The 19,345-nt window shown below is 33.9% G+C and overlaps 5 protein-coding genes across 7 annotated transcripts; 4 read left to right on the top strand and 1 right to left on the bottom strand.

The window, feature by feature from the left end:
- Nucleotides 1–471: 471 nt before the first annotated feature.
- LOC120164270 lies at nt 472–2,487 on the top strand. The gene is made up of 2 exons (XM_039174286.1): nt 472–532; nt 2,108–2,487. Exons 1-2 carry the CDS (start codon nt 472–474, stop codon nt 2,485–2,487), a joined length of 441 nt encoding a protein of 146 aa, XP_039030217.1.
- An 889-nt stretch (nt 2,488–3,376) lies between these two features.
- On the top strand, nt 3,377–5,965 carry LOC120210306 (membrane steroid-binding protein 1-like). 2 transcript variants are annotated; one of them, XR_005524501.1, is made up of 3 exons: nt 3,377–3,763; nt 5,426–5,869; nt 5,908–5,965. XR_005524501.1 is itself a non-coding variant. In XM_039209097.1 (2 exons), the coding sequence occupies exons 1-2, from the start codon at nt 3,450–3,452 to the stop codon at nt 5,766–5,768; spliced, it is 657 nt and encodes a 218-aa protein (XP_039065028.1). In that variant the 5' UTR covers nt 3,377–3,449; the 3' UTR covers nt 5,769–5,891. The 2 variants fall into 2 exon arrangements, 1 of the variants encoding a protein (XP_039065028.1); XM_039209097.1 differs by lacking the exon at nt 5,908–5,965 and having other exon boundaries at nt 5,426–5,891.
- A 711-nt stretch (nt 5,966–6,676) lies between these two features.
- On the top strand, nt 6,677–10,468 carry LOC120210145 (methyl-CpG-binding domain-containing protein 13-like). Of its 2 annotated transcripts, XM_039208965.1 has the most exons (7): nt 6,677–7,097; nt 8,073–8,198; nt 8,312–8,407; nt 8,537–8,695; nt 8,837–9,017; nt 9,177–9,679; nt 9,713–10,468. In XM_039208965.1, the coding sequence occupies exons 1-7, from the start codon at nt 7,014–7,016 to the stop codon at nt 10,406–10,408; spliced, it is 1,845 nt and encodes a 614-aa protein (XP_039064896.1). In that variant the 5' UTR covers nt 6,677–7,013; the 3' UTR covers nt 10,409–10,468. The 2 variants fall into 2 exon arrangements, with proteins under 2 accessions (XP_039064896.1, XP_039064941.1); XM_039209010.1 differs by lacking the exon at nt 6,677–7,097 and having other exon boundaries at nt 8,304–8,407.
- Nucleotides 10,469–11,591: 1,123 nt separating this feature from the next.
- Nucleotides 11,592–12,511, top strand: LOC120113384 (putative uncharacterized protein DDB_G0287975). Its single transcript, XM_039134781.1, has 3 exons — nt 11,592–11,807; nt 11,893–12,112; nt 12,404–12,511. Exons 1-3 carry the CDS (start codon nt 11,658–11,660, stop codon nt 12,454–12,456), a joined length of 423 nt encoding a protein of 140 aa, XP_038990712.1. The 5' UTR covers nt 11,592–11,657; the 3' UTR covers nt 12,457–12,511.
- A 439-nt stretch (nt 12,512–12,950) lies between these two features.
- LOC120210047 (ADP-ribosylation factor-related protein 1-like) lies at nt 12,951–15,476 on the bottom strand. Its single transcript, XM_039208895.1, has 8 exons — nt 15,427–15,476; nt 14,776–14,837; nt 14,593–14,725; nt 14,347–14,487; nt 13,904–14,012; nt 13,726–13,787; nt 13,208–13,311; nt 12,951–13,104 (listed from the first exon to the last, which is right to left on the bottom strand). The coding sequence occupies exons 3-8, from the start codon at nt 14,683–14,685 to the stop codon at nt 13,002–13,004; spliced, it is 612 nt and encodes a 203-aa protein (XP_039064826.1). The 5' UTR covers nt 14,686–14,725; nt 14,776–14,837; nt 15,427–15,476; the 3' UTR covers nt 12,951–13,001.
- Between the last annotated feature and the right edge of the window lie 3,869 nt (nt 15,477–19,345).

Here is a 19,345-nt window from a genome sequence, read left to right as displayed (position 1 = left end):
AGGGTTAATTTTGTAATTATGTACCAGGGTTTTCTATTATAAATAGAGATGTAACCTAGACCTAAAATTAACCCTGTATAGTACCGCGAGGGCTGCGCCCCCGCACCCCCAACCCACATAATTCGTAACCCCACAACGAGACTTTCTTTGTAAGGACAGTTGATGTTCGCTTCGCTCACTCCGCTCCATCTCCTGTCCTCTTTACTGGTATATTTATGAGCCATACCTAACAATATAAATATAGATTCTTTTTATTCTATTTTGGATTTTATATTTTCTAATTCCCTCTCTTCTTCCTGTTTCTTGATGCTCCTCTCATGTTCTTGTTAGAATAATAAGCCATAGTAGCAAACAAGTACGCACAATATGAATTAATTGCCAATTCAGTAGCAGTAGATCTAGAATAATACTAGAAATTGTTTATTGCTCAACGAATTCAGTTTAGTTGCTTAGTTGATCGATTGCCCAAACATGGGCAGGCAAAATCAACAGTTTTCTTCATCTGCTGGATCAGAAACAGTGCATGGTCCTGGTAAACATTTAAGAATATTAACTTCAAAACCGAACAATCTAAGCTGAAACTTGAACCCTGGTAAACATCAATTCGACAACATTCGGTGTTTCTAGCTCTGCTATTTTATTTTCCACAATATAGGCCCAATTCTTGCATTCATGGATGATATTCATTGTTACCACTTAAATTCTGTGGATATGAATGATTTTTTTATTCACAACAATTGCTCATCATGTTTAAATACTTTACTAAATGATGCAGCTGCCTTCATCATGCATCAATAAGTCGATTTTTATGGCTACAAACAATTGAAAGCAGCAGAGTTTGAAAAAAAAACAGGAGAAAGGCAGTGGCAAGAAACACCATCGAAGGATCAAGAACTAGAACCACAAGAGAACGGTTTAAAATCTACTGCTAGCTTTTATGAGATGATCTTTTCATCTGTGATATTTGTTCAACTCACAAATTTCAAAATTCAAATCTCTTAAGGAATTTAATGTCACGTTCTAATAGACCAACTAATTTTATTTTTTTTGGATAATTCGTTATTTTATTATCCAAGAACAAAATCTGTTACAAAAAACATCAGAGTTCAGAAACAAAGATCAGCCTATACAAAAAGAATCAGATCATTCTATACCCCAATGCTCACATAGAGTAATATTAACACTATCATTCCTATTAATATTCCTATCACTCAATTGTAGTCTAACAGTATCCTTAATGGTAAGGAAAAGATCTTGAAACAATCGTTTGTTGTGTTCATCCCAAAGAGTATAGATAAGAGCTGTTAGTGCAAGTTTCATGATCAAAGTTAGAAGGGATTTTCCTTTCCAATTAGTGCTTGCTCACATGATAAGATCTTCCCAAGAGCAAATATTGAATTGCATGCCAGAGGAGGAGAAAACAGCAGTCCATAGCTGGTTAGCCATAGGACAATAGAAGAACAAATGCTTCCTTGTTTCACATGGATCATTACAGAGAAGGCATTTACGGTCACTAATAAGCCCCATATGGTAGAGTCTATCTCTAGTTGGTAGTCGATCAAGTAAAGTCATCCAAGTGATTAAAGTAAATTTAGGAATGTGTAGAGGGAACCAGATAGTTTTTTGCCATGGAACTTGAGGTCTTCTATCACGAAAAGCGTCCCATATATCAGTAATTTTCTCTGTTCCAGTAGTAAGAATGGGATAAGCCATAGCTCGTAGCTTGAAGATACGCTTTAGGCTCCAGCTGAAAGAAGAACATATATCAAAATTCCAAAAATCTTTGCCTTTGAGAAAACTAATTGTGATATATATATATTTGATAAAACTAATTGTGATACTTAAAAATATTATTATTTCTAATAAATGATAATTTCTAAGCTGCTGCCACATCACCAATTTGTTGCTGCCGCCATTGACCCAAATTTTGCCGTGTTGAAGCTTCTTCATATGCCACACCACTTCATTTTCAGTTGCCATATGTTGTTGTAATTTCTTGAATACTCTAGTTGTTGCATGATATACTAGACTCAATATTTTCTAGAAATTTGATGACACTTTGACTCTTTTCAAGGAAGCTTTACCGATATCTAAAATGAAAAATCAGATTTGGTTTCCAACAAATTATCTGCTAGTCATTGTGGAATAGAAGGAACAGGTGGATTTTTTTATGAAGATTATGTGAAAACTGCTCCATTACTGGATAGCTGCTTGAAGTTGTATCAGGAAGTGAGAAAGGTGGCTGCAAACTGTGATATTGTTGTAAAACCAACTGTACACAACGAGTCGAATCTGTGCAAACGAAAGAACCCTCCTATGGGTTGGGTTAGGGTGAATGTTGACGGTGCAGTTAGGGAAAGAGATGGAGTTACTGTTTGTGGTGGGATTATTCGAAATGATCAGGGTGAATGGATCTTTGGGTTCTCAAGAAGTTTGGGAGTGTGTTCTCCATTTGGGCTGAACTTTGGACACCACATGATGGATTGAAGCATGTGTGGAGCTTGGGTTTTCAAAAGATCAAAGTCGGAACAGATAGCTTGGAGATTTGTAATCTTTTTAATCTGAAACCTATAACGATGCAAGGAATGCCATTGTAGATGATATTCGTGTTCTCTTGCAACAAGCGTGGGCGGTGAAACTGCATCATGTTCGATGGGAGAACAATCAAATTGATGATGCTATGAAACAGGTTATCGAATTTAAAAAAATACAAACATATTATTCAATTAACTAATTCTAACAAACAAGGCACTTTGTTGTTAAAATGAGACAAAAACTAACCTTCTAGTTAAATCAGGTCACTCTATTAATCATTTTTAACAAGCATGCCACTTTTTTTTTTAATAATTGTAACAATTCGACCATTCAATTCACTTATAGCTAAAAAAATTTATCATTCCTTTCATTTTTAACGACAAAGTGACTTGTTTGGTATAGTTGATTAAATAAGTTATTTGTTTGTAATTTTATTAATAATTGAGCTATTTGTGGTGTACTGTAACCAAAATTAAAACAAAGAAAATTAATTACGGGTAAACCACATTCCAAATAACTCAATTATTATTTCGATTACAAATAGGTCACATTTGTAGTGTATTTTAACCTAAAATTAAAACAAAATAAAATTAATCTTTGTGGACTAAAACTGTTAGTGATCCAGGTCATATTAGACTTTCAGTTCAATTTTAATGGCGGTAACCTATTTGTAATAATATTTTAATTAAGTGAGTAAATTGTATTATTTAGAAAATAATATGACATTTTTGTAACTAAACTGATAATTTGGTGATCTTTAATGTAATTTACCCAATTATCATATCAGGAGAAACGGGTTATAAATATGTACAAGTAGAAAACTCCAATGGCAAGAATCAAAGCCTCGTCTACTCACCAATTTTAAGACCAGACTCACTGATTTCGGACCAACTCGCTAAAAGAAATCTTTAGCGATGGCTTTGCAGATATGGGAGACTTTGAAGGATGCGATAACTGCGTATACGGGTCTATCTCCGGCCATTTTCTTCACGGTTCTTGCTCTGTTATGGGCCGTATACTATGTAGCAACCAGTCTATTCGGGTCATCCGATGATCACAATCATCAACGGTCCAGGGCTTTCCAGGAGGAACAGATTGAGCCGCTCCCACCACCGGTTCAGCTCGGCGAGATTACCGAGGAGGAGCTTAAGCAGTACGATGGGTCGGATTCTAAGAAGCCACTCCTCATGGCTATCAAGGGCCAGATCTATGATGTTTCTCAAAGCAGGTTTAAAGCTTTTTTCTCTTCTTTTCTTTGAAATTCCAGGTTTTTCTTTTCCAAATTTCAATTCTTTTGTTGGGGGTCAACGGGTGTGCTGGAGAATTAGCATTGCTTTAGTAGCTCTATTGGGAATGAAAAAGTAAATCTGGGGGGTTTCTAGAAATTACTTTAATTCTTATCTTTCTAGATTGCTTTTCACTTGCTTTTAGCTCATGGTTGAACTGGAAAGCTTTCCTGATTGCAGCCTTTTGCTACTCTGCTGGTTTCTTTTTAGTTAATTGGTGTTAGATTGTCTTTTTTATTAATCAAACAGCTTATGATTTTGCTGCCGTGAGTTACTCCATGTAATTACAATGAAAGTTTGCGTTTTGATTTCTTAAGATTGGATGATCAGTTCAAAAATTGCGAGATGAATATGATTAACCATGTATGATATTTAACCAAAATAGTTCATTGTAAGTAATATTCCGTTGCTTGATTTTGCTTTTCTAATTAAAATCCCTAGATTTTGACCCTGAATCACATGTTTTGACTGAGGGAAAAAAATGAAATTTGAATCATATGGTGCCCTTCTCTTTCATCTAGATATTTAACCCGTTTCTATGATCACAGGTGTTAGTATGTTTTTGTATCTCGGTTTTTACAAGTTTATTCAATTCACAATTCAATTAAGTGAAGTGATGAAACCGCTGTCTTTTTTGTGAACATTGTTTCTCTCCAACTAATAATTGGAGCACTATTTGTCAGTAGTTATGTAGGATTACGCTTCTGTTTTGTGTCTTCCTTGTCTTCCCTTTCTCTAATACGATAACATGCATGCACAGAATGAACACGGTCGAGAAAAAGACTTTGGTAAGCTTGAACTTGGTTGAGCTTAATTTGTTGTTCTTTTGTCACCCTACTTTATCCCTGTACGATATGGTGTCTGTCGTCCCCTTTCATCTAGATATTTAACCTTTTTCTATGATCACAGGTGTTAGCATGTTTTTGTATCTTGGTTGATACGAGTTTTTTCGATTCTCGGATACTAGTATGTACTCAATTCAATTAAGCGAAGTGATGAGACCACTGTCTTTTTTGTGAACTTTGCTTCTCTCCAACTAATAGTTGGAACACTATTTTTTTGTAGTTATATAGGATTACACTTCTGTCTTGTGGCTTCCTTGTCTTCCCTTTCTGTAATATGGTAATATGCATGCACGAAATGAACACGGTTGAGAAAAAGACTTTGCGGTAAGCTTGAACATGGTTGAGCTTTATTTGTTGTTTTTTTGTCACCTGACTTTGTTCCTGTCTAATGTGGCTAAAATAGTTATGTTCCCGTTTTCTCCTATTTGGTTGTATGGGTTATTAAACTTTAATTAATAGTTCCGAACTTTTAGAGTAACGTGCATTCCGTACAACTGGAGTACTATATTTTGAGGCTTGAGACTTTTTTTGTAGTTCCGTACTGGCTTGATGCTATTTTGCCATATATGAACCATGTGTAACGTGTTGGAAGTGCTCAAGCATCGCCTTTTCAAGTGATCTTTATCGTCAATTTGTGTTGAAACTCTTTACGATTGTTGAATTTGCTAGAGTCATGATTAGTCATATATGTGCAAGAATTATGCATCGAGTGAATCAGAAAGTCCTTGGCTGTTACCTGAAATGCAATCTTTCTTGCAGAATGTTTTACGGACCTGACGGACCTTATGCATTGTTTGCCGGAAAAGATGCGAGCAGAGCTCTCGCAAAGATGTCTTTCGAAGAGAAAGATCTAACGGGAGACATCTCGGGTCTCGGTCCATTCGAATTGGACGCATTGCAGGATTGGGAGTACAAGTTCATGAGCAAGTACGTTAAGGTTGGAAACATTAAGAAGACAGTTCCAGTAACTGAAGGGGATGCCAACAGTGAAGCCTCGGGAGCTGCAGAAACTGATGCTAAGCCAGCTGAAGATGGCCCATCGCAAAGTCCAGTTGCCGAAGTCGAGGAAAAATCCTCTACTGCAGATACTAAGGACGAGTAACGTGTTCGGGCTTAGCTATTTCCATTCGAACAGGTGATCAGTCTTTCTACTGGACTGGACATGCCAGATGAGACAGCGTTATGTTGTTCGAATGAATGCATTCTGTGAATCTTATTCCATATATAAACTTGTGTTAGTGCCAAATACTCTTGTAGCAAACTTGCCTCAATAAATTGGGATGTTAAAACTTTTGAGAATTAATTATATTCTATTTGATACTTATTAAATACCTTCATCTGAATTTGTACTTAACTTTTATTAAATTTGTATTTGAAGAGGTTTTGCTCTCGAGTCGATATTTGAATTTGAATTATTATTTTAATATTTTTATCAATGATGTTAATTTCTAATGATATAACAACATAAAATTATACCGCAGGTTTATAATAATGTCATTGTCTACTTTTAAAAAAAATCTTTAAAAATTATCAAGAAAAATATAAGAACTAAAACACTTAAAATATAAACATAGTTTTAATAATCATCTTCCTTTTTTCCCTTTGAATAAATGGCCAAAGATCAAAGATGTTGGTCTAACAAGACGCAATGAGCAAAACAAACAAACTTTGAACATTCATCTTTAATTTAGTAATCATCTTCTTCTTTTTTTCTCCTTTGAATTTGAGTCTGAATCTTATTTTTCTTTGGTTTAACGTGCCTTTGACATGAACTGTAAACGAAAACAATGGCTAATGGTAAATGGAAGTAGTTAATGCACGTGTCTATTTTAGATTGGAGGGACACGGTAGATGATTTTTGTTCACGGAAATCAGTGTGAAGCCGAGCAGCAGGCACATGTCACGTAAGTTTTACTCTTCACCTCTTTCCCATTTCACTGTTTTTTCTTACCGAAGCTGAAACAATTTAATACTTATAAATCTAAAAGGAGAAGTAGAGGAAGGGCAACATGCTGCTGTTGTTGGTTTACTTTCTTATACGAAACTCGAATCCAAGTGGTGGAATCTGAAGAAGGGGTTCTCTCGTTTTTGGTGTATTATTAAAATAAAACAAATAATTAATTAACATTGTGGAGTATATTACTTATCTTCGGTTGAAGCACTGTGAGTTTTGGCAACACGTGGTTTCTGAGGAAAGGAAAACCCTTTGTTTGAATGTAAACACTTTCCCCTTTTGTGGGTTCATCATCTTCAAGGCTTTGAGAATACACACCCTTTTATTTGTGCTTGTTTTCCTTGTCGTCGCCGGAAGGTTTTTTGCCTTTTGAAGGTCGAGACTTGTGAATAAATGAAGGACCAGACGGCTGATGACTGGCTACCACCTGGCTGGAAAGTAGGGGTGAAACGGAGAAGGAATGGTAAAAAAGATAAGGTATGTGTTATTAAATTGGCTGTTTTTCTGTCAATGAAGAATACCCATTTTTTCCCTTTTCTTTTTGCGGCTATTTTGTATCATTTTCAAGGTTTTAGCTTTGAAACTGTGAGATCCTTGGTTTGTTTGTTTTAACCTAGTTTTACTCCATGTGAATTCAATTTTTGAGCTTCTGTTTTGCATCAGTAGCTGGGATTTCCCCCCCCCCCCCCTTCATGTGAAAGACAAGATCTTTAAATTCAACTACTATAACTGTCATATCTAGCTCTTTCTATTTTGTTTGCTGCTTTATCCATCTGGTTTTATGGTTGCTGGAGGGTTGATGATGCAGTAATTATGTTGTTTACTGGTGAGGTTTAGTAGATTTTAATTTGTTTCATGTTTGAAGGAAACAAATTGTTCTTGTGTAAAGTTGTAGCAGTAGTTTGAAATCCTTGAAATTATTGATGAGAAATGAGGTTCTGATTCAAGTTCGAAATCCTTGAATTGCAAGGTTATCTATATAAGTCCATCTAACATCCTTCTGCATCATGCATGCTCAATGGTAGATCTCCGCTAACGATTCCAGCTATGTATTTTCTTATTTTCTGAGCAGGGTCTTTAACAAATTGAGGAAAGTTCTATTAGATTTCTTAAATGTGGTTAACTTCCCTTCGTTCCATGATCTTTGATATTGTTTGGAGCGGATGCAACGCTGATGGCTTTTCTAACTTGTTCCTTACTCTTTCTTCTAGGGAAGTAAAACGGGGAGCGAATAATTCTCTCTTTAAACGAGGGAAACACTCGTAGAGTTTATGCTTTTGTTTCCCTATTCTTTATTTACTGATGGTTTTTCAAGTACGAGACATTGGACCCCTAGCATACATTGACGTTCTTCTATGTAATTGATTGTCTCGTACCTGTTTAGCATTTTTCGTTTATTATGAATGCAAGGTGATTTGTTTAATGCTTACAGGACATTTGGTCTTATTGCAGTGTTACCATGCTCCATGTGGCGAACTTAGATTCAATTCGAGGGCAGAGGTGACTCGCTATCTTGAAAAGTGTGGTTCTAAAACAGAAGAGAAGGAAAAAGTTTCGGGCAAGAAACCTTCAAAAAAGGTCTGTTGATGAAATCTGAGCTTTTCCTTTAGTTTATAACTTTAAATGCATGTTGATTTTGCCGAAATTCGTTTGACTAAACAAGAAAATTTTTTATTGTTCAAGCAATATAGGTTACAGTTGAGAAGGCCGAGGCAGAAGGGTTGCCTCCAGGATGGACTAAGGAAGTCAGGATAACGAAGAGGGCAAGGAGAATCAGAAGAGATCCGGTACTATACATTTTTCCTCGAAAAATTCTCTTTGTGATTCTTCGAATACTTTTTCTTTAAATTTGATTAGTTGCCTTAACTATTAGCTGTTGACTATTTCTATGTTAATTGATATTTATATTTATGCAGTTTTACATTGATCCTGTGAGTGGATATGTGTTTCGTTCCATGAAGGATGCCCTTCGTTATGTTGAAACCGGGGAGATCGGAAAGCTTGCCTTCAAGCCTAAGGAGAAAGGCAGCAATGACGATGACGAGGACTTGGAAGAAGATAAGATCTTTGCAAATGTAATCATGTTTGGTTTCTCCGAGCTTTTATATTTGAATTTCTCATTTAATTCGATATGAAACTGTTCACATGTGGACTGTGTTGATACACATTACGCAAAACTTTGACCGGTTCTTTGATTTTTGTTTCCTGTCCCTTAGGAGCCTGTAACTGTCGAGTACCGGAAGGTAACTGTGAATGGAACAATTGATGAAGTGGAGAGACAGATTGCAGAACATGTTTCATATTCAAGTGAGATAACAAAGGAAGAAGAGATGCTTACTTCTTCTAGCACAGGAGACCAGACATCCCTCTCTAAGCATACTCCTGATCAGCATAAAGGTTTAAATTTACAATCCCTTGAATCTATCGTTTAATCTTTGGTAACGGACTGTATGATTCCGTAAGTCGGGGTGTAAGATTCCACTGATCTGCTTCTTGATGACATACTATAGTCTATAGGGTAATGGATCTGATCCAATTTTATCTTTTATACCTCAGCTGGAGTAGGCGCCGAGTTGAGCAGCTTGAACCTGTCTGAAGCTAAGGGCTCGGAACAGATAGGGCAAAAAGATTCTGAAGAAGGCGTGCAAGCTTCGGGCAATGCAGTTGGAATCCTCTCGCATAAACAGTGCAGGGATGATGCAAAAGACCGAACTGAAAAATCCCAACAGGGAAAGGGCAAGACCAAGAATAAGAAAGATGTTAGTGTTCCTCGACGAGCTTCGAAGCGACTTGCTGCAGTTGCACTTGATCCAACATCAGAACTAAAAACCACTAAAGCTTGCCTAAATATGATTAACCAATCAAATGTAGTACATGATGAAGCGAAGAATTCTTCCCCTGGTAACCGTATCGATAGGGCATCCAAACAGCTCAATCAACCCAAGTCTTCTTTGGAAACAGACTGTGCCCTTGATGCTTCAAAGAGTAAAGAACCAATACCGGCAACAAGTAACGTGCTTTCTTCTGGGGACGCACTGACAGTGAATGGTCATGTTGGAAATTTAGAAACAAAAACTAGTGGCAATGAAGATAAAAGTGTTTTGCCTTTGGGGAATGTTGCTATTTCAGGAGTACATTCTGGAAAGCTTGAAAGTGATGAAAACTTTAGTGACGTGCCGGGATCCGATATCGGCATGCCTCTTGCAGATTTATGGACAGACCCATGCATTGCATTTGCCATTCAAACTCTAACCGGAATTCCCTGTGATACTCCGAAAATCTCCGAGTCAAACAGTGGTAAAGTTCCAGGGATTCAAACCACTCCAGAAGCTCTTTCCGAGAGGGAAGAAAACAGAAACGGGATTGTTGAAAGGCAACGATGTAGTATTGATGTGCCTCCGACAGGTCCAACTATTTGGAAAGAACAAGCCGGAAAGGTTGAAAAAGGCCACAAGACAGACGAGATGGCCGGACCATCCCTTGAAACGCCTTTGGCAGATATCTGGGCAGACCCTTGTATTGAATTCGCAATAAAAACCCTAACAGGGGCAATTCCAGTCGAGTACGGTGTGGACAATCAGCATGGCCTTCTACAGCAGCCGATCTATACCCCACACCAATCTGGTAACCACTTAACCCTTCCAGACATTGGTATCGATAAATTCTCACAAACCGATTTCATATGCCAGCAATACAACGTCGCGGGTAAGTCCATGTCAAACGAACATGGTATTAGAAATCCTATATATAATTACACCCATCATCGTCGCGGTGGAGAGAGGCCATGAATGCCGAAGGCTATCAACTTCGAAGCCGTGTATAGTTCAGGAAACTAGCCGGAATTTAGAGAAAATGACTAGTAACCTTGTTGTAACCTCTTGTGTTTTTCATTAGTTTGACGTTTCGGTATGATTATTGTTTTCCGGTTGGGTACACATAAGTTTAGGATGTGGTTTGCATCATTAATCCCCACTTTGTTGTGTTTGGCACTGTGTGGAATCTGTAATCAAATACTTCTTTTTTAGTGCTGTTAGACGCGAGAATACTATGATTATATCATATGATGCTATAAATAATTAAAACACGATGCAATAAATACCATAACATCCCTAATATTATATCTTAGATTATTTTGGTCTCTGTCTTGAAAAATATATAAGCAAATTAATTCATGTGCATTTGAGCAAAGTGGTCCTTCTGTTAAAAAATTCATCTACTTTATCGTTAATTAACGGGATGATTATAAAATAATGATATTTTTAAACTATTTTACACTTTTTGAAATGTATATGGATTAGTTCGTCCATTTTTCCAATAGAGTGACCGATATGCAATAGGAGATATGGTACAATGACTATTATGGTACTTTTACCTACAAAAGTAACAAAAATAGATTTTTTTATTGAAACTCATTAAATATGGTAAACAATCTCTTAGGTTCCTCTTAAATTTGAAGTTAGGCAATTCGGTCCCTTAAAAGAAGAGGAATAATATAATTCTTTCAATTTCAAAAGTGAGTAATTAAGAACAATCAATCTTGATGTTGATGTTTCTCAATAATTTTAATTAACATAATAATAAATTTAACTTTCAATATTTATACATTATATCATTTTAGTAATAATTTTAAAAATTCATCAAATTTAACCCTTAAATTTACAAAATTAGAAAATCCGGTCATATTACATAAGCATTGATAGCTAAAGTTTCTTGTTATGTAAATCAATATTATGTAAAATTGACAAAAAGAACAGATAATATGTAATTATTTTTCTTAATCGCTCACATTTGAAATTAATAGGGACTGAATTGCCTTTTTTTTTATTGAGAGGGGCCAATTTAACCCAATTTAGGAAATGAAAGTGACCTAAAAGGTATTTTAATACATTAACATCATGAAAGCATCCCGCGCCGATCTAGGTTGCTATTTGCCGCCAATTCCGCACATGATTAATTGAAAGTCCCGCAGGTAAATATTCTCTACATTTTTCTCGTGCAGAGAAAAATTCAAGCAATTTTTACTTCATTAAAAAGAAAATGCAGATCCAGGTGAAGTGTAGCTGTGGAGCAGAGAAATGCCCAGAATGGGCAATAATCGAATTACAAGGCGTGGTTGAATTGCAGCCTTCTTTCCAAGATTCTTTCCAAAATCTCCAAATCGGACAGCTTTGCCGCCCTTCTTCCCAGGTTCTTTTTTCTTCTTCTGTTTTTGCTCTAGATTATTACAGTAACAATACTAATTACGAACCCCTTTTTGTTAAATATTCTGCAGGAGAACTTCACTTTTACGATTGGGTATCATGAACTAACGGGGACGAAAGTGGCGCTGAAGAAACCCATGTTGGTGCTGAAGAAAATCAAGTACATGGACGTTGATCGAAGTGACGGCGGCGGCCATGACGGTGCTTCTTCATCGAGCACGGAGCTCGATGTTGTCGGGGTTATTCGCCACAAGATTTTGTTCAAGACTAGGCCTAAGGCCCTCATTTCTGGTAAAGCTTTTTCAGCTTGATTTCTCAGAATTTTAAGCCTTTTCACAGTTTACAGTTACGGTAGAAGCAAAAGCCAAGAAAAAGAACATAGAGAACCTAATAAAGCATGGATTTTTCTTAACTTTTAAAAATTATAAAATATTATTATAACGTTATAATAATGATAAAAACTCCACAAATTTAATTATAATTTTATAAACTTTCCATGAATTTAATGGTCATTTTATAATTTGAGTATAGTTAAGCGATGGCGGCGATTTACTCCCCCCCCCCCCCTTCATGTTTTTGCAGTTAAAGAGAAGCCTAATGGTGCGGATGCTGTGGCACGAAAGCAATCAGAATGAAATCCATTACTAATAGTTTTTTGAACAATTAGAACAGTTTAGACTAAGAATCCAATTGTTGGGATATTGGAATGTATTTAAATAGGTTGAACTATGACCTTGGTGCTTCTATTATATGTCTCCAAATGCTGTGTTTTGCCACTTTGATCCGTGTTGATTGTAATTTACTTCCCTGGTTAATGGTGTTTTCAGTCTAGAAATGATCCAAGGAAATTTCTTAAATTTATTTATTTTCAAGTTCCATGAGAGAACAATAATGGTATTAAGGAGGTGTTGGATTTTTTAAATTTGAATGTTGATGTTCTAAATGAAAAAAAATTGGGTCAGAATATCCTTATAATGGATCTTTATAATACTAGATCTGAATTAATTGATCAAATAAATAGGACAAGTCATTTCAAAGTTGGTGACTTGCAAGATCAATTTTAATCAAGATTTGGAATCTAATGTGAATCCAGAATTTATTTACAGAAGCTACAAAAGCAGGGTAATTGCTACAAAAAAGCAGGATATTTTTAACCTGGTATCGTCCCCCCTCTAAAGCTCTAAGTTGGACCAGCCACACCTGCACGATTTCTCAACATTTCGGTTCTCTTGCTTCTTTCCATTACCTCCACTAACCACTCCGCGCCTTCTTTGATTCCCGACCTGCAGTTATAAGAAAAACTTAATGTTTATATCTCATTGTAAATGCAAGTGGAGTGAAAGATTTCTGCAGCATCCAGGCAGTGCAAATGGAGCTCAAACATACCCATCAAAAGCAGAAACATTCTCAAACATGTAAACCCTTTCATCCAATTTTTTAAGATCAAGATATCGTGATAATTCTTCGGCTGTTACAGCTTCGGAGAGATCCTACATTAAAGTACAGATGTTAAAAAGAATTCAAATGTCTCGAAAGAAAATCTTGACCACATTGTTTCATCCAATTTGGAACGATTTGTAAACAAGAATGAAAATAACCATCTTGCTGTTATTTTCTTTCCTCTCATTTCTATTTCTTACAAAGCATGCTCAATTAATTTTCTTCTCACTTTCCCACCCTCTATCCATTCTTCCATTTTTCTACTCAACCAAACACATCCTAAGATAGACATGAAACCAAATATTTCCAAGTCCAAAATGCCACGATACAGCATTAAATGCAGACATAGTTATAGGGTATAAAGAGACATACGATAAAAACAAGGATTTTTCATAGAAGCTTTAGAGAAAATGAAAGAATTTCCAAAGCTAACTTTTGGCGATTTACATAAGGACTATAGATACCTGCTTGTTTGCTAATATCAAGAGAGGGGCTCCCTGCAGATCCTCGTGTCTAAGAACTTTTTCTGGACCAAAAAACTAAAAGATATGAATAAACTATCATATACGCCATCACAAAACTCTAGTCAATACCCTATACCAGCAGAAACCCAATATTATTAAACAATTAGATACTACTTACCAAGTGCAGATTTTGAATCTTCAAAACGAGAAGGGCAGGCAGCATCAATTACGAATACCACAGCATGTGCCTCTTCATAGTATTTCTCCCAAATTGAGCGAAGGCCAGGCTGGGAAAGATATAGGAAAGAGGATAAATCTGTCACATACTGAGCTTGCTTTGGATATTGAATCATGCCTGACACAAAATATATAAAATATAAAAGAAAATGTCAAGCTTTGGCATCGAACACTTAACATTAAAATTCCAGGCTATCTCCCTTAAATACATTTCAATAAATTCGAGCAAAGTGCTCTGAAAAGAGCTATTATATACATCGACTAGATGAAACTCAGAAGTAGCATTCATGAAAGCATGAGTTATATATGCATAATGCATTCAATAACAAAGGAAATAATTAATGAACATTCTATTGTGTTATTTTATATATGCATTCCACTCACCTGGCCTCCCAGGTCCCAGAACACAAGTTTTGTGTTTAAAACTTTGACTCGACCAATATTAAGCCCCACAGTCGGAACAATTCGATCAGGTGGTAAGCCTTCCAAGTTTGAGTATAGGGATTTCAATTTCTCCAACAAAGTCTAACTCAGAAATAACAATAAGGATCAGCATGAAACTTTTAGCAAACTTTTCAATATAAATGAAACCTATTATTAAAACCCTAGAAATGAGTTTAGGGTAATCACTGTTTTCCCAGCCTTGTCGATTCCAAGAATCAGTACATGAAACTCTGTCTTACTAAATATGTACTTCCAGAGTCCATAAAAGAGTGAGAACATCTCTGTTTTGTTCAATCGATTAAATCACTTGTTCCTTCAATCGATTAAATCACTTGTTCCTTCAATCGATTAAATCACTTGTTCCTTCCAACCTTCACCACTAAAAAAGAATATCACCAACTCTCATCATTTACAGCCCCAAGTCCTGATTCCTGAAAATAGAAGCAAGCCAACAAGGGAATTAACTAAAAAAACAAAGAGAGTGAATCAAATATGCAAATAACTCGGCCTAGTCAAGTCCTCTAAACATTGTTTGAAGTCCTATTTTTCATTGCTAAAGTTATTTCAGTAACAATTCTTGTAATAGTATACAAATTTCCAAATCATATAAAATAAAACAACATTTGATTCCTTTTCAGCTTTTCCAACTATTCAGTCTAACATCTCAATATGCAAACATTCAACATTAACGAGCCAAATGCCCAAATTTACTCAACTAAACAAACAAAATTCGCCATAAACCATGAATCGATCGCTTTAAATATTGTATTTCAATCTTTAAGGAAATCAAACTAGAAAAAAACAATGAATCAACTGGATTCAATCGAGCAGTGAAAAATAAGGCTCAGATCTCATCTCCAAGAACAAAAAGGGGAAAAATGAATCCAGCATAACAGCATCGCAAGCTTAAAAATAAATCAATCAACTGCCAGATCGAGAGTGAAAAAAAAACCGAAAACTCAGATCAAATACACAAAAAACAATTAGAATTTGGAAAGAAATACGAGAAGAAATCCTTACTATCGATGGAATTTAATAGCATGATTCTGCTTACTCCTACCGTTGAGTCCTGTAAAAATAACTGAATAAATATATAAATTAAGAGCTGCTGCTATTAATTTCTAACGAAAACCACATTTAAATGATAAGTACATTCTAAATAATTTAGAGTCATTATCAGAGTTAATTCATACAAAACCTCTAAATCATTTAGCATTTGAATCATTCAGCGTTAGTAAACAAATAGCCCTTTACATTTTCTTAGTATATTATATTGGTAATCAATTTTAAAAATATATTTCGATCACTTTTATTATTAATTTATCATATTTTGATCATTGAAAAATAACCCCGTTAAATTAATAATATGATAATAATTATATTGTTTATACTTTATTAATAGAGCAACCGCTCTTTCTTCGACCTAATTTTTATTGATAGAGAATAGGTTAACCGTTGTTTTTTCAATCCAATTCTCATAAAGAAGATAAGACTCAATTTGAAATATAAGGAAGAAGCTTAGTGAGCAAGATTATGAGCGGCAACGTTAGCGGTGCTATAGATAAAGTGCACACGTATATGAGGAAAAACATTCAATAATTGTTATGCTTCAACAAGATGATAGCTCGTCACCGACAAATCAATACTACGATGGAGCAATTGACAAACCAAATAAGAAGCATCACTTTCAACGAAGACGTGCTATATGGAGATCAACAGCTTGACAAACACCTGTCGTAGGGGCACGAGCTTCGACAAGAGTAGGATCACCACAATCGGCCAACGACAGTGCATGGCACCATTCCATGTTCGTCGCAAGCCACGACGCCAGTTGCTGCAGCACCATTAACTTTCACCTTAAGGAAACCCAACGTTGGTTTATGCCATTGGCACCATAATCTTTTCTGTGTTCTCCCAATGTGTATTATGTTAAAAGCCAAAAAATATTTTAATTTCATTTTAAACAATAATTTTAAGGTACACGATACTAATAATCATTTTAATCAAACAGAATAAATAATACATATAATACATTACATGTGCAATGCATCACGATTGTTTTTTTTTCCTCTAAAAAATGTAAATATATTTCTTAATTTAATTATTAGTGTAGGTGCGTGTAGTGATGAGCAAGGAAATTGAGAAAACCGAAAAATTATTTCGAATTGAATTATAAGGTTTGGTTCAATTCGAGTTTTTCATTTTAAAGTTCGATTTAAAAATATCATTATGCAATTCGGTTCGATCTCGGTTTTTCCCTATGTAAACTGTTTGTTCTGAATCAAACCGAATTAAAAAAAAATTGTTTAAAACAATTTTATTTTGAATTTATTATAAGATGAATTTAAATAAATAAAATCTTAAAATTAATATTATTTTTTATGAATTTAAATTTTTATATTTGTACTCGATTTAATCTTTAAATTTGCTTTCTTTCGAGGTTGAGTTTAAAAAATAGTGATCAATCAAACACTGCAAACTGAATCAAACCGAACCAAAAACCGTGATTTTCATGTCATTCGATTTTGGTTTCAATTTTTAAAAATACGTAAAATACGATTCAATTCATATTTTATTAAAAAATCAAATCGAATACATCCTAGGTGCGTGTAACTTGCTTTCTACCAAGAACATAAATTAGCATCAATAGAATCAATTGTTTAAGGAATATTGACAACATATAAAGAGAGTTAAGTCGAATGATTTTGGAACACTTTGCATATTGCAATTCAGCTGACGGCTCTGATAATAATATTTTGTGTGAACACACAATATTTATTTATAATTCTTCGGCTTTTCCTCGTTGTGCTTATGTGATCCGAGCATATTAAAGTGAATACAAGAAAGGATAAAATACATTACAAGTCATTGTATTATATTGAAATGATTGCTTTAGTTATAAATTTTTTAAAAATTATAAAATATCTATTTAAATTATCAAACTATTATAAAATGACCATTACGATGTTATAATACCTGTAAAAATTTGTTAGATTTAATAATAATAATTTTGTAACATTTCAATAAAATTTAATATTTTGTAACAGTTTGATAAATTTAATGATTATTTTATAATAATTCGATAAATTTAATGACTATTTTATAACTATTAAAAATACATCAAGTAAAACAACCATTCTAACATTATTTAACGACATCTGATGTATTTATAAGTAAAAACATACACATATACATTTCTGAAATATGGAATATTCTTTTAGTGACAAAAATCAGTGTCATTCGGTTGAATAATTATTTAATAATATTATATATATATATATATATATGAGTATAACATTTTGTAAATATTTCAAGGTTAACTATACAAAGTCATTATATTTTTATTATTTTACTTTGATTATTCAACAATTAGTCATACAATATCATTTAAATGTTAATTAATAAAATAATTTATTTTTAATAAAAAAATATTGAATCCAACAAAAGTAATTTTTTTTTACAAATATATCATTTAAGATTAAATAAGGTCGTGAGCTTCAAGTATTATGGATGAAAAAAATATCATTTAAAAATAATAATAATAATAATAAATACTAAAAATATCCTCGATATTATAAATAAATGAGAATATATATAATTTGATAGCAACTTAATTAAAATTTTAATTGGGAATCTTTGAAATGAATTCCGAGCCTGTGTGAATTTCTTACCTTCTAGGCCATTATTTCAAGTAAAAAAAAATTAAATTATTCATGTTGATGAGTCAATTCGAATCGAGTTGAGATGAGTTTTACTTATCCCAATAGGACGGGGACAAATTTACTTTATTCTTGTAAGTTGTTACAAGGAACAATGGAGGTTAAGGTTGACATTTCAGTTAAAATAATTAAGCATTTTATTTTTGGGTAAAGTCCATAAATGTTCTTGATTATAAAGTATTACTCTATTGAGTTCCCCGACTATAAAGAATTATTTGGTTAAGTCCCTCAACTATTAAGAGTTACAAAATGGTCATATGACTATTTATTATATTCCAAACTCGTCATTTTCTGTTAAAAATTTGACTATAGTCTGAGCAGGGCTTTAATCTGCTGACCGAGTATGATAAAATCTCAAACGACTATCATATCTCAGTCCGCATGTTAACGTTAAGCTCAGACGACCGTTAAATTTTTAACAGAAAAAGACGAGTTTGGAACATAATGAATAGTTAAGTGACCATTTTTATAATTTTAATAGTCGAATGACTCAACAAAGTAACTCTCTATAGTCATGAGATAATTTTATAACTTTTAATAATCAGAGAATCATTTATATACTTTTACGCTTTATTTTTTATTAAAAAAAGCACAAACCATGAGAAAAATCAAACCAAACAAAAACAAATGAATTTTTGTGTGTCTGTTGTTCATAATATATAAAAGCACATTTGATATTTGTAGGAAAATTTGATAATCGAGTAGCATAAATAATGCCAATAAAATTATTGCAAAGTGCAAGACTTGTACACCTAATATGACAAAGCTAAAAGTCACAGTGTATACATAATCATTTGATGCCAATAGAATCCTGTTATATAAATTGCTTCATTTGTTCTCGACAACTACTTTTTATTTTTAGAAAATATTATATGGCATATACATATGATGCAATATTATTCCCCAAATCTTTTTTTAGCTTTAAATTATGATATCAAATTTAAAATATGAATAATATTTTTTTAACAAAAAAATACAGGTTTAAATTATATTTTTTTTATCAAAGTATTAAAAAAATTAGTCAAAGTAGATATCTGACGTTTCATTTCGTTATCAATTTAAGGTTAAACCCTGAACATTTGCTAAAAAGATTATATCTCTTGACACGTAACATAAAATTTTATTTTCTCAAAATAAAAACCTTTAAATTCTTAATTTCTAAAAAAAATCCTCTCAAACGGTCGGATATTCAGGCTGTGCAACTCATCAATTCGGTTCAA

Source organism: Hibiscus syriacus, unplaced genomic scaffold (genome assembly GCF_006381635.1).
Source record: "Hibiscus syriacus cultivar Baekdansim isolate YM2019G1 unplaced genomic scaffold, ASM638163v2 tig00000002_pilon, whole genome shotgun sequence".
Taxonomy (NCBI): domain Eukaryota; kingdom Viridiplantae; phylum Streptophyta; class Magnoliopsida; order Malvales; family Malvaceae; genus Hibiscus; species Hibiscus syriacus.
Note: the sequence above shows the minus strand (reverse complement) of the source record. Positions and strands in the feature narration are given on the sequence as shown.